Source organism: Pygoscelis adeliae, unplaced genomic scaffold, assembly GCF_000699105.1.
Source record: "Pygoscelis adeliae isolate BGI_AS28 unplaced genomic scaffold, ASM69910v1 Scaffold34, whole genome shotgun sequence".
NCBI lineage: Eukaryota > Metazoa > Chordata > Aves > Sphenisciformes > Spheniscidae > Pygoscelis > Pygoscelis adeliae.
In genome coordinates, this window is record NW_008824658.1 from 4839024 (window position 1) to 4852663 (window position 13640).

A 13640-nucleotide genomic window follows, 5' to 3' on the forward strand; every position below is an offset into this window, starting at 1 on the left:
ATGGATTAATACTGGACCTAAAATACAGCAGGGTTGTTTATGGCAGTAGCCTCAAAAGCAGAGACCTTTCGAACATACCAGCATAGCAAAGCTCCTTTGTAATTCTCCTCTTTTACGTAAGACTTGTGTCATGCTCTTAAGAGAAGTGAGATTGGCACAATTTAAAATTGCTATATTTGTAAGAAGTGCCTCTTTAGAAATAAAACTTTGCATTGTTACCAACTGAATGACCAACTTTCTTTCTGAACTTAGAAATGCATGAATCAGTCTGCTTCAAATGTATATAAATGAAAAGGTTTCTTTCACTGATAAGCCCTTCCTGGTTCCAGCCCTGTAAACACTTGCATATGTGCCTATCTTATCTTGTAGACCCATAAACTTCAGTGGATCTCCAAGTTACAAAAATCAAGTCGATCCAAAATTAGTTATCCAGTTAGGGTCCTAATGTGTTCTCCAAGCTACGCAGATCAGGTTTGATGAAAAACAATAAAAGCCAAAGCATTTTCTCATAATAAAAGCCCAAACAGTGCATACTGATATGTCAATATAGACACTTATTTCAGAGGGATAAACATGCATCAGAATTTGCATTGTGATGTGTGTCATATTGTGATAATGTACAAAATGCTGGGCTGGGTTGGGTTGTTTTTTACATCCTGATCACCGAATTATTTTCTCCCTTGAAAATGTTAAATTTTAGTTATACTTAGATCTAGAATTAAATACTTTTTATTCTAGTAACAGTCATTACATCTATCTATTTGGCCAAGTTGCAACAAAGCAATGACTTCTACTATAAATTGCTGTTCAATTTAATATTGGTATTACCCTTTGTTTTGAAGGACGGAGTTTAAGTGAAGTGTAACACAAAAATACAGCTGATTTTGCTACACATTTTTTTCCTACCCTTATCTTAACTTGTATCTCTTGTTGAGAAGAACAAAAGAATCTATAAAGCTTAAGTTTTTCTTCTTTGGCCCTTTATTCTTGGGACTGACAGTTGTAGCACAAATAGCTAGAAAGCAGGAAGACATCCCACCTTTCTGGAGTAGCGTGCAGTATTTAGCAAGCAGTTTTTTTCCTCAGATTTTCTCAAACATTAGAAGTTCTTACATCAGGTATTGTAAGCATGATTTTTTCCCCTTTTCTTTTTTCCATAAGGTTGATTTAAGAATGCCTGAGTTCAGATCATGCCATGTGTTTGGTCTTCAGCCTTTTCTCCACAGTACATTTATCCCTGAATTTATTTTAGGGATGAAACTCCATGTGGATTCTTAGGTGCAGTCAGATGAAATGCTCCATCCTCAATATAAATGTCATTGGGGAAATATAAATTTGGGGGTATACAGTGAAATACAATATTTTTAAAACAAACAGGAGGTACTTTTCCTCCAAATTGCACAAATGTCTGTGGTGTAGTGAGGCTTGTTATCCCAAGATGTTACAGATACCAAAAATGGGTACCAAACCGTTCTGAATGGTTTCAGAAAACAATTAGACACATCCATAGAAATAAAATCCACTGGGGGACTAAACACAAAGATGGCATTTCTAAGTTGGGAAACCACTAAGCTGGACATGGCTGGAATCAGAGGGAATGTTCTGCAAAACCAGCATTTTAAGTTTGCCTGTTCCTTTAATCCTCCTGAGCATCTGCTCTTGGGCACTGGCTGGGGGCAGGATATCAGGCTAGATGTATTTTTTGCTCCAATCAAGTTACAGCTAGTCTATACGTTCGCCTACCACAGAACACCCAAAGTAATAGATTTTTTTTTTACATGCTTTGTTCTCCAGACATAGCATGTTCAACACTTTTTTTGAAAAATCTATATAGTCACTCCTATACTGCTTCTGTAAAGTAATGGGGAAAAATATTTGTAAATATTTTTCTTCTAAATAATAACAGTTGTATTTGTAGATACTTGTATTTATTATGGCTTCCTTTGCTAACTTGATACAAAAAGACTTGATGTGGGAGAAAGACTTTGAGACAACAGCAATTTAATGAGTCATAATATTTTCAGTAATAAATATTAAATCCCACTTCCCTCACTGTCAGAGGCAGTATCTAATAAAACCATTATCACCATCTGCCAGATCACGTTGAAATGAGTGCACTACAAAAATGAGAGCACAGCATATACGGATTGCACCGGCTTTGGTCATTGTTTAGTATGACTTGTATGTCTTGTTCCTCTTTGTAGGGGCATGGGTACACACACCCTTGATACACATAGCCGTTTCCTCTTTCAAGCCCGTGGTTTGAAGTCACTTCAGTAAAATCCAAAATTTCAACATGAAGTCCTCTCCTCTTTTTGTTAAAAATGTTATAAATTTGCACTGAGTTTCAGTAGATGATTGGCATCTGCCACTTCTTTAATGTTTGGAAATGCAAGTTCCTAACATGTGCCTGCAAAGGTCACAGACTAAACTAGGACCAAGTCTTAAGACATGAGTAGTCTCCTGTACTCTCTAACAGCCAGACCAAAGCGTACATGCTGCACTTGATCAAGTAACGTCTGGCAGTAGTTACATTAATCATGTTTGAGTGCATTTCTAAAACAGATGTAAACTGTTAGGAGCAACAGCAAAGTGTAAACTGCTAGGTAGAGAAAGCTCCACTGAAAAAGAAGAAAGAGTAATTTGAGTTAGATCAGGATTCTTTAAGTCAGTGGAGAAGAAATAGGCTATTGCTTTTTAAATTAGTACTCAGGGTGTGACTGTTGTAATAAATAACATTTGAGTTGAATACATACCTTTCACAGATCAATAGTTAACCAAAAAATTTAAAAAATTAGGAAGTTACATAACATGGGATCTCTTACAAAAAAAAAAAAAAAAAGGATGGTATTGAAGTGTAGAAAAGAGCTGAAAAAGAGTGCGAGTCAGATCAGAAGGCTCTAAGTGGAAGTGGCTTTTGTGGCCTGAACTTGAGTTTTATGTAAACAGCAGTCTGTCATCTGCCTCACAGAAATGCAAAACTTACAGTAACTTGGCAAAGTTAACAGTTTCTCCTTTAAGGGGCCTAGTTTTGGTACAGCTCAGACACTGAAGACTGAAGGGTTTGGGTTTTTTATCGCATCCTAAGAGAATGATTGCCCTGATGAGAGTTGAGGTTTCATCAAGGCTTGTTCAAAGCAGTAAAATTTCTTGAATTGATTTTCACTGCATCAAATTTCCATTGCTTTGAACCAAGGCTGAGAACTGTTTTACTGGAATGTATGAGAGAGAAAGTGTTGTTAAGTGATTCTACCTTCACTCTCACAACTGCAGATTCCAGGGGGATTGGGTGGAATACACAGAGAGAAGAATGCAGGAAACTCTTAACAGTCTTGGTTGATTGGGGTTGATTGGGTTAAAACCTTCCGGAATCATGTAAAATGATTCTGAAGTCAATAAAACGCTGATGGAAGGATGATTAATTTAAAGTACAATAAACAGACTCCTTGTCATGTAGTTGGCTTTGTAGCAAATACATGTTCTCTCAGTGGAATTGTATCAACATTCGTTTTTCTTTGATTTCTGGATATTGTTCTCAATTTTCTTTTGAGGAGAGGCTTCAAAATTTTTTAGAAACCTCTGGCTTGTTCCTCTTGGAACTTGCGTGTTCAGAAATTGGCCTTGTGTCAACACATCACCTGTTAGTTGTTAAGAGTTTAATTTTCAAAGCTATGATTTCATCTCCCTGAAGAGAAGGTGGACAAAGGGATTCAATGCAACAGCAGTGTTTGAGCTTGAGATGTAAACGAAAAAAAAGAAAAAAAAAACATTTTGGGGATGGACTTAGACTAGATTGAATTGAGTATTTACATTTAGAAAGTATTATAGCCTGGACTGCATGATAAGCTAAAGGCCTTCTCATTTAGGCTTTAAAGGAGTTTTATTCAGTAATGACCAGTAATATTTTGTTTGAAAATTAGGATAAATGAACTAGAGCATTTTCCAGGAGCGGGAGAAGAATGCATTTGCTTTTGTTTCCATCCAGGTCTGCAGTTGCTACTGTGCTTGCTTTGTTTTAGTCTAATAGTCATTTGTTTTGTTTTAACCTTGTGTTGAGTTCTTGTTCCAAAATTTGGAAGTGTTGTGAAATACCAACGGTATTGAAGGCAGAGCAGTACCACTGTGAAACAGGGAAATGCAAATAATGAAATTGGGAACTTGGTAGGATGTCCAAGAGATGACCAGAGATCAGAGTCTCCTCAAGTAAAGGATGAGGAACTTGCCCTGAAAACTTGCTTCAGGATGAGGTTTCTGTGGAGACTTCTAACATTTTTTGGTTGTATTTGAGTAGGAAATGCCTTGAGAACAGCTTTTCCTGTGGTCTTATCTCAGGCTTAAGTACAAAGATATACAACCTGTTTTCTTTTCTCCTTTAAAAATATTTAACTGAACTTTTAAAAACCTCAGCAGAAGAAAAGCAGTTTTGGTTCACGTGCTGAGAACAGGCTTAGACCAGTTTTCACTACCCATATCCATTTGCCTAGTTCTAAATATTACAAAGGATTTTTTCAGTTGATATAAATGAGAACTACCTTTAAGTTAAATTTTAAGAGAAGATTTCTTAACTTTTAGGACTTTCTCTTCCCACTTTAACCTTCTCCGTTAGTGATGACTGAAAAGAAGAAAAATATTAATCATGACTGTGTCTTTTAAATCAAATTGATGTGTTCATGTTATAGTCAGATTTCGAAGGCATCCATCCCTTTTCTTGCTACATAACAGCTGTCCGTACATGAATATATCCCATGCTGACATGGCATTCCTACTTAATTTTTTTCATTCCTAATTATATACTTCTCACAGCTTTTTCACTGGATTCTTTTATATCTGCAGTTAAAGCAATACATGTTGTTTTGCTTTTTTTGTTTGAAATTATTCAAAAGCACAGAGAAAGTCATTTGTGCAAATACAAAGAGTATCTCTTCATATTAACCTGAGATTTCAATATGTAGTAATTGAAGAATTATACCTTCAAAAGCTTACAATATTGAAAAACTTGTATATTTTCCTCATTTTTAAAAAAGGAGCTTTTGGTGTTTAGTACTTCTGTGAAGTGTGCCTCATAGTTGCCTTTGGCCTGAGTGGTGGTGGTGTAATTATTCTCAAGGGGGGAAATGCCTTGACTAAATATATGAAAGGAATGGAATAGACATTATGCAACTTATATCCTTTTTGTGAGGCCTCATTTTTGCAAAATGTTCTTGTTTCGGTCTTCTGGCTGGATAAGTATCAAGCTGAGTGAATCCTGATGTCATGGAAGCTCTTAACGCTTTCTTTTGCCTTAACAGTTACAAGCAAAGCTTTCTCTCTTGACCCTGTTCAGTTGCAGGAGATGACTTTTGAATGTCTATTTTTTCCCACTGTTGGAAGATTACCTTTAACGAAACAGAACCCTTCAATGACTCAAACCCTTGAACCCTGGTAGAATGGCACTTCCAAACATGGGTCTGACCTAAGAATTCAGATCCAATCTCAATTTTAAATACCTTTTCCCACCTACTACTCTTTCCAGCTCCACACGTAAATGCAGAGTGATTATTCTTGAAATTTGAGTCAGCTCCCTTACAGAAAGTGCTAGATTTTCATTAATTTAAAATTGGTTTAAAACATGGCTGAAACACCATTTAAATTGTTAGAATTAAAGTAGCATAAAACAGTTGTGAAAGTAAAGCTGGCTGCAAGCAAAATCACGGCAAGCAGTCCAGATCCCATCCAGATCCAGAAAGTCTTCATTTTTAGCGTTTGTAAGTGCTCTGATCTGTTGGGTTTGGATTAGGTTTGTCTCTGTCAGTGCTAAATCAAAAACTTGTTGCCTATATTGGCTTCAGCTCGAATACCTCCTAATCTTCTGTTTTTATTTAAAGAGGGGAGAGTCCGCCTTTGACCAGACTTGTGTGCATAGCTGAGTTTTGCCGTTCTCTGTGCTGTGGGTCTCTCTGCGTGCACAAGCAATGCTTGATTATTATTGGAAAGCTGAGGAGAAGGCCAAAAGAAAAATTCCACCCTCCGTGCCCTCCTCCTCTCTCCCTCTCCCCAAGCTCCTCTTTTGTGGTCCTCAGCGCCAGTGCAAAGCGTTCTGTTCTTGAAAAGGAAGTGGGGTACCTCAACTTCCCTAAAGGACCATTAGAAAACTGTAATTTCAAAATGAGTTTCCTGTCCAAGGAAGAGGGCTTAGCACTTACAAGAACAGTTCTCCACTGTACAAGGCAGACATTTTAGTTTTATGAGGAACAAATAAAACATTCCTCTGTGCTTTACAGGCATAACACTTTCTGAGACTCTTTAGTTACAAAATGACCTGTCTGCATAGTTACGCTGATCAGTTGCAGAGAATAACACGGCCCAACTGTTTAGCAGTGCCTGATGCAGTAAAGAAGCAGAGGTGGGGGAAGCAGAGGCAAACCGACAAGGAGTCTGCCGTTCGCGGCAAATCCTTCCCATGCTTTTCAGCCGGTAATAAAGTCTGAGATACAACAAAACAGTTCCTGGGCTAGAGAGGTGGAGATGCTGGCGTTGTTACAGTGACAGAGAATCTTACTGGGGTCGGTGGGGATGCACGGGGTGTAACTGCGAGCGCAGCTTGTCCGTTGGAAGGTGATACAGGCCGCCTGTCACAACAGGCGGCTGTATGCAGTGCTGAGCGCAAGCGAAACCTCACGTGTCTGAGCTGTGGCTTTTGAGAAGTATGTGAAAAGGATTATGCCAGCTTAATTGAGTTCTTTGGAGGTGTGGAAAGCATAGTCAGGTTGACCTTACCCTGCTAATCCTTCTTTAAAAATAAATTAAAGCAATTGTTGTCAGCATGAAATGTTGAGTTACTTCTGGGGGCTTAGACTTAATATTCTATCTCGCCCTGTAATAAAGTTAATTGTGCGCTTTGAAGAAGACAAAAATAGTGAAAGGCTACCAAAATCCTCCATGAAGTTTAACTGTAGAACATCCAGAAGCAGCTGTAAGTTTTCCGGTAGGTATCGTAACTAGCTTATTATGGGACTTATGATGAAAAATAATTGGAGAATCATGTTAAATTCAGCCTAATGAAAAGCCATAGTCTGTGCTATATAGTATTACCTAAGATTTACTATGTGTTATGGTAAAGGCGTGGTCATGTGAGCTTTGATTTTAGCCTTTTTCATTTCCAGATTAATGTCTTAATTCAGTTCTGTTTGCATCTAAAGCGAGCTTATGGGAAAGCTTTCATGGTATAGTCAGTTGTTAAATGTGAAATCAATCTCATACTCTATTCTAATGTTAAATTTTAATATATTGGTGTGTAATAGATGTAAAAAAGGCATTTTCATTTTCTTTTTTTCTCTTTTTCTCCAAATGTTACCAGGTTTGCAAAAGGAAATATACCAAAAGCAATAGTGAAACACAGTCTGTACAGAGGGAGATGAAAGGTTATGTATAACGGAGACGGCAATAGCACATAATTGCAAAGTCAGATAAACATGTCATTTTTTTAATTGTTCCCCAGACTTGCTTGTAATTAATTGCATTCTTTGCCTAAGGCTTGTTGAGTTGAAGACAGGTAAGTTAGCAGGTAACGCTCTAGCCTTTCACTTCATCCTTGCAAGGGAGCAAGTTAATCTTTCCTAATTCCAATAAAAGCCATCGTATGCACAGCTGTTAAGTGTATTTTGTCAGGACTGGAAATTTCTTCTGAGGAGATAATTTACTAGGAGCAAACAAACATGATTCATCGATTACTTTTTCTGGACAGAAACTTCTCAAAGAAAGAAAAAATCATTAAGTCAGCGTAGCAGCAGAGTTTGTATTTTTAATGTCCTAACTTGGATGTGTGCTTACATGCTTCCATAATGTTAAAAATGAGAAACTGAGAATAGCATCTTTTCCAGTAATAAAAAAGTAGAAGCGATGCAAGCCAGAACTCACATTAATGACAGGTTTGAGGAAAAAAACCTATAGCATTTGTACATCTAGTACTCCATCACCTGATAGGAGAGGGGTCCTAGGAAGTGAACACAGGGTAGCCTTGAGAAGAACACTGACAAGTCAAGAATCTAGGGGAACTGCTTTAAAAGGGCAAAAAAGTAAATATAGTTTAGACCACAGGACTTCAAGTGTGCGTTCGCCCTTCAGTGATTAGACATATAAAAAGAAAACGGTAATTTTAGGGTTAGATGTCTACTGAGGGTATTCTACAGCAGTTAGGAATAACATGATATAATTCAGGTATCTTTTTGCATGGATGCTAAATAACACATTGATTTTTCTTAATGATCACGATGTAATTAAAAGGGGCTTACTTTTTCCCCAGCGGAAATTCTTGAATTGGCTGGAAATGCAGCAAGGGACAACAAGAAGGGTCGAGTCACTCCTAGACACATCCTGTTGGCTGTAGCAAATGATGAAGAATTAAATCAGGTAAGAGAAAACTCCACTGTGTGAGGGCCAGGATTTCCTTTAGGGCTTTTAAAATTGTCTTTCCGTAGAGCTGAATTGTAACTCAAGACCTCTGCTTATTGAGTAGCCCACCAGGAAACAGCTCATTCACTCACTAGCACACTGCCTGTGTAACTAACTACAGCACTCAGCTTAATTATGTATTTCAGGACTCTTAAAATGTGTAGACATGCGATGGAGATGTAATACGACATTTGCTCGCACTATTACAACCACTTTTGTTAGAGTGGGACATTGTCGTAGACTCCACAAAGCCATGGAGAAAATCTTGCAGATGCTTTTTTTGTTGTTTTTGTTTTCCCCTTTAAGCAGCTTAGGACTCGGTGGGACCTATCCTGTTCCCATTGAAGTCTGTCATTGTGACCACAGAATTAAGAGCTCTGGAACTCTTGCAAGTCTGTGTCCTTTGCAGATTTCAAGATGCCTTTAACTTAGCCGAAAAATATTTAGGCATTATTATTACTACAGTGTTGTGGTGTCAGCCAGAGGCACTGGCTAGGATTAATGTCCCTTTGTGTGAGGTGCTGTAAAAACACATCTGAAAAGATACTTTTTCCGAACCTGTGTATCATGATGGAGCAGGGGAAAAAAAAAAAAATCCCCAAACCAACCTCCTTCTGGCTTTGTCTGAAATTTGATAATACTTTCCATTCATCATCCCTTTGTAAGCTTCCAGCCTCACTGAGTTGTGGTTGGGGAGCAGTAAACACGAATCAGAAGGTGGGAGTACCAGAGGGACTTTGATGTCACCATTTGTATCCTCCCAAATAGTGAATTAGTCCCAGCTAGATGTATAAAAAATAGGTTAAAGTGGTTTTAAATACAGAACATGATATATTTCACCTCTGCTTTTAAAGGCTTGAATGAACTGCACACTTTTGAATATTGATCTGCTTTTCTTCAACTACATAAAGATTTTTTTGAAGAAAGACTTCCAGGTATAGAGATTTGTATAAATGTTACCCTCCATTTGAAGTTTCTTTTTCTAAGAAAAAAAAATTCTGTTTTAAAAAACGCCCTTTCGAGAAAATTCAGCAATTGGGACATACATTGTGTTCTCCATGGCGTGGTACCCATTGCAGTCCTGTACCATGGACGCTGGGGTCCCATCCCTCACGCAGGCTGCCCTGCAAAGCTCTCATGTCTGTGGCTGGGGCTGTCCTCTTTTCTAGCAGCTGGGTAACAGTCTTCATTGCATGGCTTCACAGAAACAGATCTTGTGTGAGCCCAAGAGATATTGACAGTAACAAGCATATATGCAAGAAGAATACATATCCCCTTTATAGTTAAAATTTAGTACATGATCAGCTTCATTTCATGCATTTCATGTCTCTCTTCTTCAAGGATAATGTGTTGAGAAACATACAAGAAGCAGTTAAAACTCAAGGCAATGTACAAAGGTTGCAGTAAATGCCATTTTCTATTTATTGGTGAGTAAATGCTGAAATCTGTCATTTACAACTTTTATTTTTTTATTAGCTATTGAAAGGGGTCACCATAGCCAGTGGTGGAGTGTTACCCAATATTCACCCAGAGCTGTTGGCAAAGAAGCGGGGATCAAAAGGAAAACTGGAAGCCATCATCACTCCACCTCCAGCAAAGAAGGCAAAGTCTCCATCACAGAAAAAAACTGTATCAAAGAAAACAGGTGGCAAGAAAGGGGCAAGGAAATCCAAGGTAGAGTAATGTGTTTATTTTAAACCCAAGCAAGCTTGCTAGTAGTAGGTGTAGGGAGCATCACGTAGGGTAGACTTTCTGTTCCATGTGTTGTTAACAATAGGGATTTCAGTAGCAGTGTAAGCAAATGCTGAAGGAGGAGTGCTGCCCTCTCCCTAGTGCGGCTGGAAAGCCTGAAAGCCCTCAGCAGTAGCGCAGGTCCGCAGGACAGGCAGGTAAGCTGTAAATACTTTGTTCTTTGTACGAAACAGTCGTTAGGCGGGCACAGGCTGGAGGCACCACGGGGCAGAAGAGGGTGTGTGGGGCTATACTAGTTACGCCTTACTGGTGAGCAAACGAGACCTTACGTAGCAACTGTAGGGGTGGCTTTGCTGTGACTGCGCAGGTGCCTGCATTGGGCTGGGCAGAGTAAACTTGCTTGGACTTTCTTCAAGTATTGATATTTGTCTGCAAGAAACAGGGAATCTGGGTATTTTTTTCAAAAGTGAAGTCACGCTAAAGCAGCATTTTGCAATTGTAAATATTGAAGAAAAACAACAGCCTGAGTCACTTGCGTTGTAATAATGTCCTCAGCCGTTAGCATGTCAGAGTCCTGTTTTCAAGTGTTGTATTTTTCTGTTGTTTGTTGGGTTTTTTAATGGGTTTTATTTTGTTCCAGCTTAGTATAAGATTCCTCTGAGTTAGTTGATTTGATGAAATCCAAGAAGTGTGAAATACTCCTTCTGAAGTAGGATGCAATTCTGCTAGATCAGGTAGCTGAGTCTCTTGCAGCATCAGAGAAATTGTATTGTGGCTACACAGAATTTCTTTGGCTGAGCTGAAGACCCACAAATGTCCCCCTCTGTTATTAGTATCTTACAGATGAGACTCTTCCATGGTTTTTTTTTAATTCCTAGTAATTAATTAAACTCACTCAGAACGGAGTGTGGAGGTGAGGGGAAGAACAAGAGGACCAAAATGTGATTTTTCTTCTGCTAGGAAACTAAGAATAGCATCTTTTTTTAAGCTAAGGAGAACATTCCTTCATTCATTTTTTAGTTTCAGTTTGTAGGAGTAGGGAATCTTTCTAATGTGTGCCTGTGTAACCAAGGATCTTTCTGGTTTGTGGGGGGCTTGGGGGGTTTTTTTTGCAAAACAACTACAGTCAAGCAATAGGTTATGCAAGTAGGAAGAAAAGTACATGCATTTCACATGAAATGGACAACGCATATGAAAAGTTGCCTTCCGGGTCAAACAAAGCTTCTGTATTCATCCTGTCTGTCTCTGTTATTGTTTATTTGGTCACTCTTCTGATTGTTTCACTTTTTTGTTTTTCGAACTGTTGAATTTTGTTTTCTCTCTTAGAAGACCTAGTAGCTGACATTTCAAGCGCAGTGCTTCTAATAACCATGCACTAATAATTTCCCTAAATCTGGAATTTTTTTCCCCTACTTGATTACAAAAGCAGGAAGTCTGTTGTGGGGTTCTGTTTTCCTTCACACAATAAACTGTATTGTCTGCTTGCTATATTGGCATTTGACTAACAGTAAACTCCTGGGGAATTGAAATAGGACCCATGAAAATCTAATTTTCAAAACACTTGTGTAAAGTAAAGCATGGTTACAGCTTCTAGAAGCACCAATATACTCTTGCATCAAAGTCATTTTAGTTGCTCAGCCACAGATTTAGTTTATATACTTTGGAAAGGGACAACAGGAGAACAGTGGCTTGCTTCATATTCCAGGTGTGCTTTTTAGCTTCAGCATAGGTATTGCTGAGGCACCAAATATTTTATATGAAATCATAAGTAGTAATGTTATTGAAAATACAAAGTGATTTTTGGCACCAGTTGAGTTTATAACCACAGCAGTCAATTCACTGTCTTCATGAGGCATCCTTTTCAAAATGCTCCTGATTCCCATTTTTATTCAGTAAATCAATTCATTCCTGAAACCTATCCTTTTACTTCAGTAATACGGTAAAAAACAAAAAAAGGAATGGCGATTGAGGGGAACTCCTTCTCCCCCTACAGTTTTACTGGAGATAAAGGAAGGCGATCATGTTAAACGAGACAGAGAAAATTGTTCAGCCCATTTCCTACTACTAGGCGGGTAGAAAGTAGATGTATTGTTCTGACCCTGGGTCTAAGGATGGCCAGACTTGAAGGCAGTATTTCTGAAAGTGAGTTTGTGGAATCTGGGAGCACCTCCCTTCAAAGAGACAAAATACGAAGTCTGACGAATCAGTTTTTGCCTTAGACTGAATGTCTGCCCACACATACAAATAGGTACATTATCTTTTTGCGCACAAGCCATTAGAAAGCTGTTAAAGTTTGGGGTCGTTTATATTTTTGCCTGCAACGTTGAAGACAACTGTCATCTGAATTGTGCGCTGTCGTAGGCAAGAAAAGGCTTATGTAGCTATGCAGACGTTGAGGTCATTTTTCCTATTGATTCCTTCAGCTGTAATCAGTCAGTTTAGTTGGACTAAAGGATAAAATCCAAATGCCAGTGTTTGTACTGGCATTTTCTTGCCTGGTAAGTATTTATGGCATGTCATATATCTTCGTGTTATTAAACGGTGGCTTTTTCTCAGCCTTGAGTTAACTAACTAACTATGTTTTCGGAAGAAGAAGCAGGGAGAAGTGAGCAAATCAGCCAGTGCTGACAGTACAACAGAGGGAACTCCTGCAGATGGTTTCACAGTCCTGTCCACCAAAAGTCTGTTTCTTGGCCAGAAGGTATGCTCCTGCATTTTTATAAATTAATACCTATTTTTTCAGTGCTGCTTAGGGAATACCCCCTCCGACTACCCCCCTTTCCCCAAAACGTCTAGGTACAATGGACATTTCCCCACTGGGCGCTTGAGGAGGTGTATGATACTAGTTTTTGAACAAAGAAATTCTCTGAAAACAACTTCTAGAACATTTTAAGAATACATAAATGAGTCTTCATATGGCTACATAATTAAATACTCAAATAGAAGGAAAGCCTGTGTGCTTGTAATCTATCTTGCCTTATTCATAAACAGCATAATTGCTACAGCTGAGCTTCTGCCAAAGATGAGATTATTCTAAGAATAAAATGTCTTTTTCCAATGGGCAGCCCACTTCATTGCTGATGTAAATGATTTACAGGTTTTTACCAAAACCTACTTTAGATATTTGTTCATAATAGTGGTTTTATATTTTGTTCTGCTTTGTTACTTACAAAAGTTAATGCTGTGTAATCATGAATGATACTTTTATGAAGAGCTAGAAGTCAACGATCCTTTTTTCCCTGTGAATATGCTTTGGGACATGGGGTGGTTTAATACCAATACGTATCTGCTTAAAGAGAGGATCCACTTAAAGAGACAATTCATTAAAGTAATTTGGTCTTTTATCTTGAAACCTGCCTTTAGTTCATGATACAAAATTTTGTTAAGTAAAACTGCATCTTTCTTCTATCATTCAGTAATCAGATCATTGTGTTATAAGTCATGAAAGATGAGCCATTGTCCATTGTGGAATGTATCTCCTCTGACTCATTTTTATTTCATACCGAGGTTGTTCTCCA

The 13640-nt window shown here is 38.3% G+C and overlaps 1 protein-coding gene across 6 annotated transcripts in view; it reads left to right on the forward strand.

Moving 5' to 3' along the window:
- The window catches only part of LOC103915778 (core histone macro-H2A.1), a 39142-nt gene that overhangs the window by 5355 nt on the left and 20147 nt on the right, over positions 1-13640 (forward strand). For 4 of the 6 annotated variants that reach the window (XM_009322703.1, XM_009322705.1, XM_009322708.1 and 1 more), the window contains exons 2-4: positions 8282-8388; positions 9907-10104; positions 12713-12823. In XM_009322703.1, coding sequence (XP_009320978.1) covers positions 8282-8388; positions 9907-10104; positions 12713-12823 — 416 coding nt within the window. The remainder of the gene's footprint in view (positions 1-8281; positions 8389-9906; positions 10105-12712; positions 12824-13640) is intronic. The other 2 variants (XM_009322704.1, XM_009322706.1) reach the window with 1 other exon arrangement.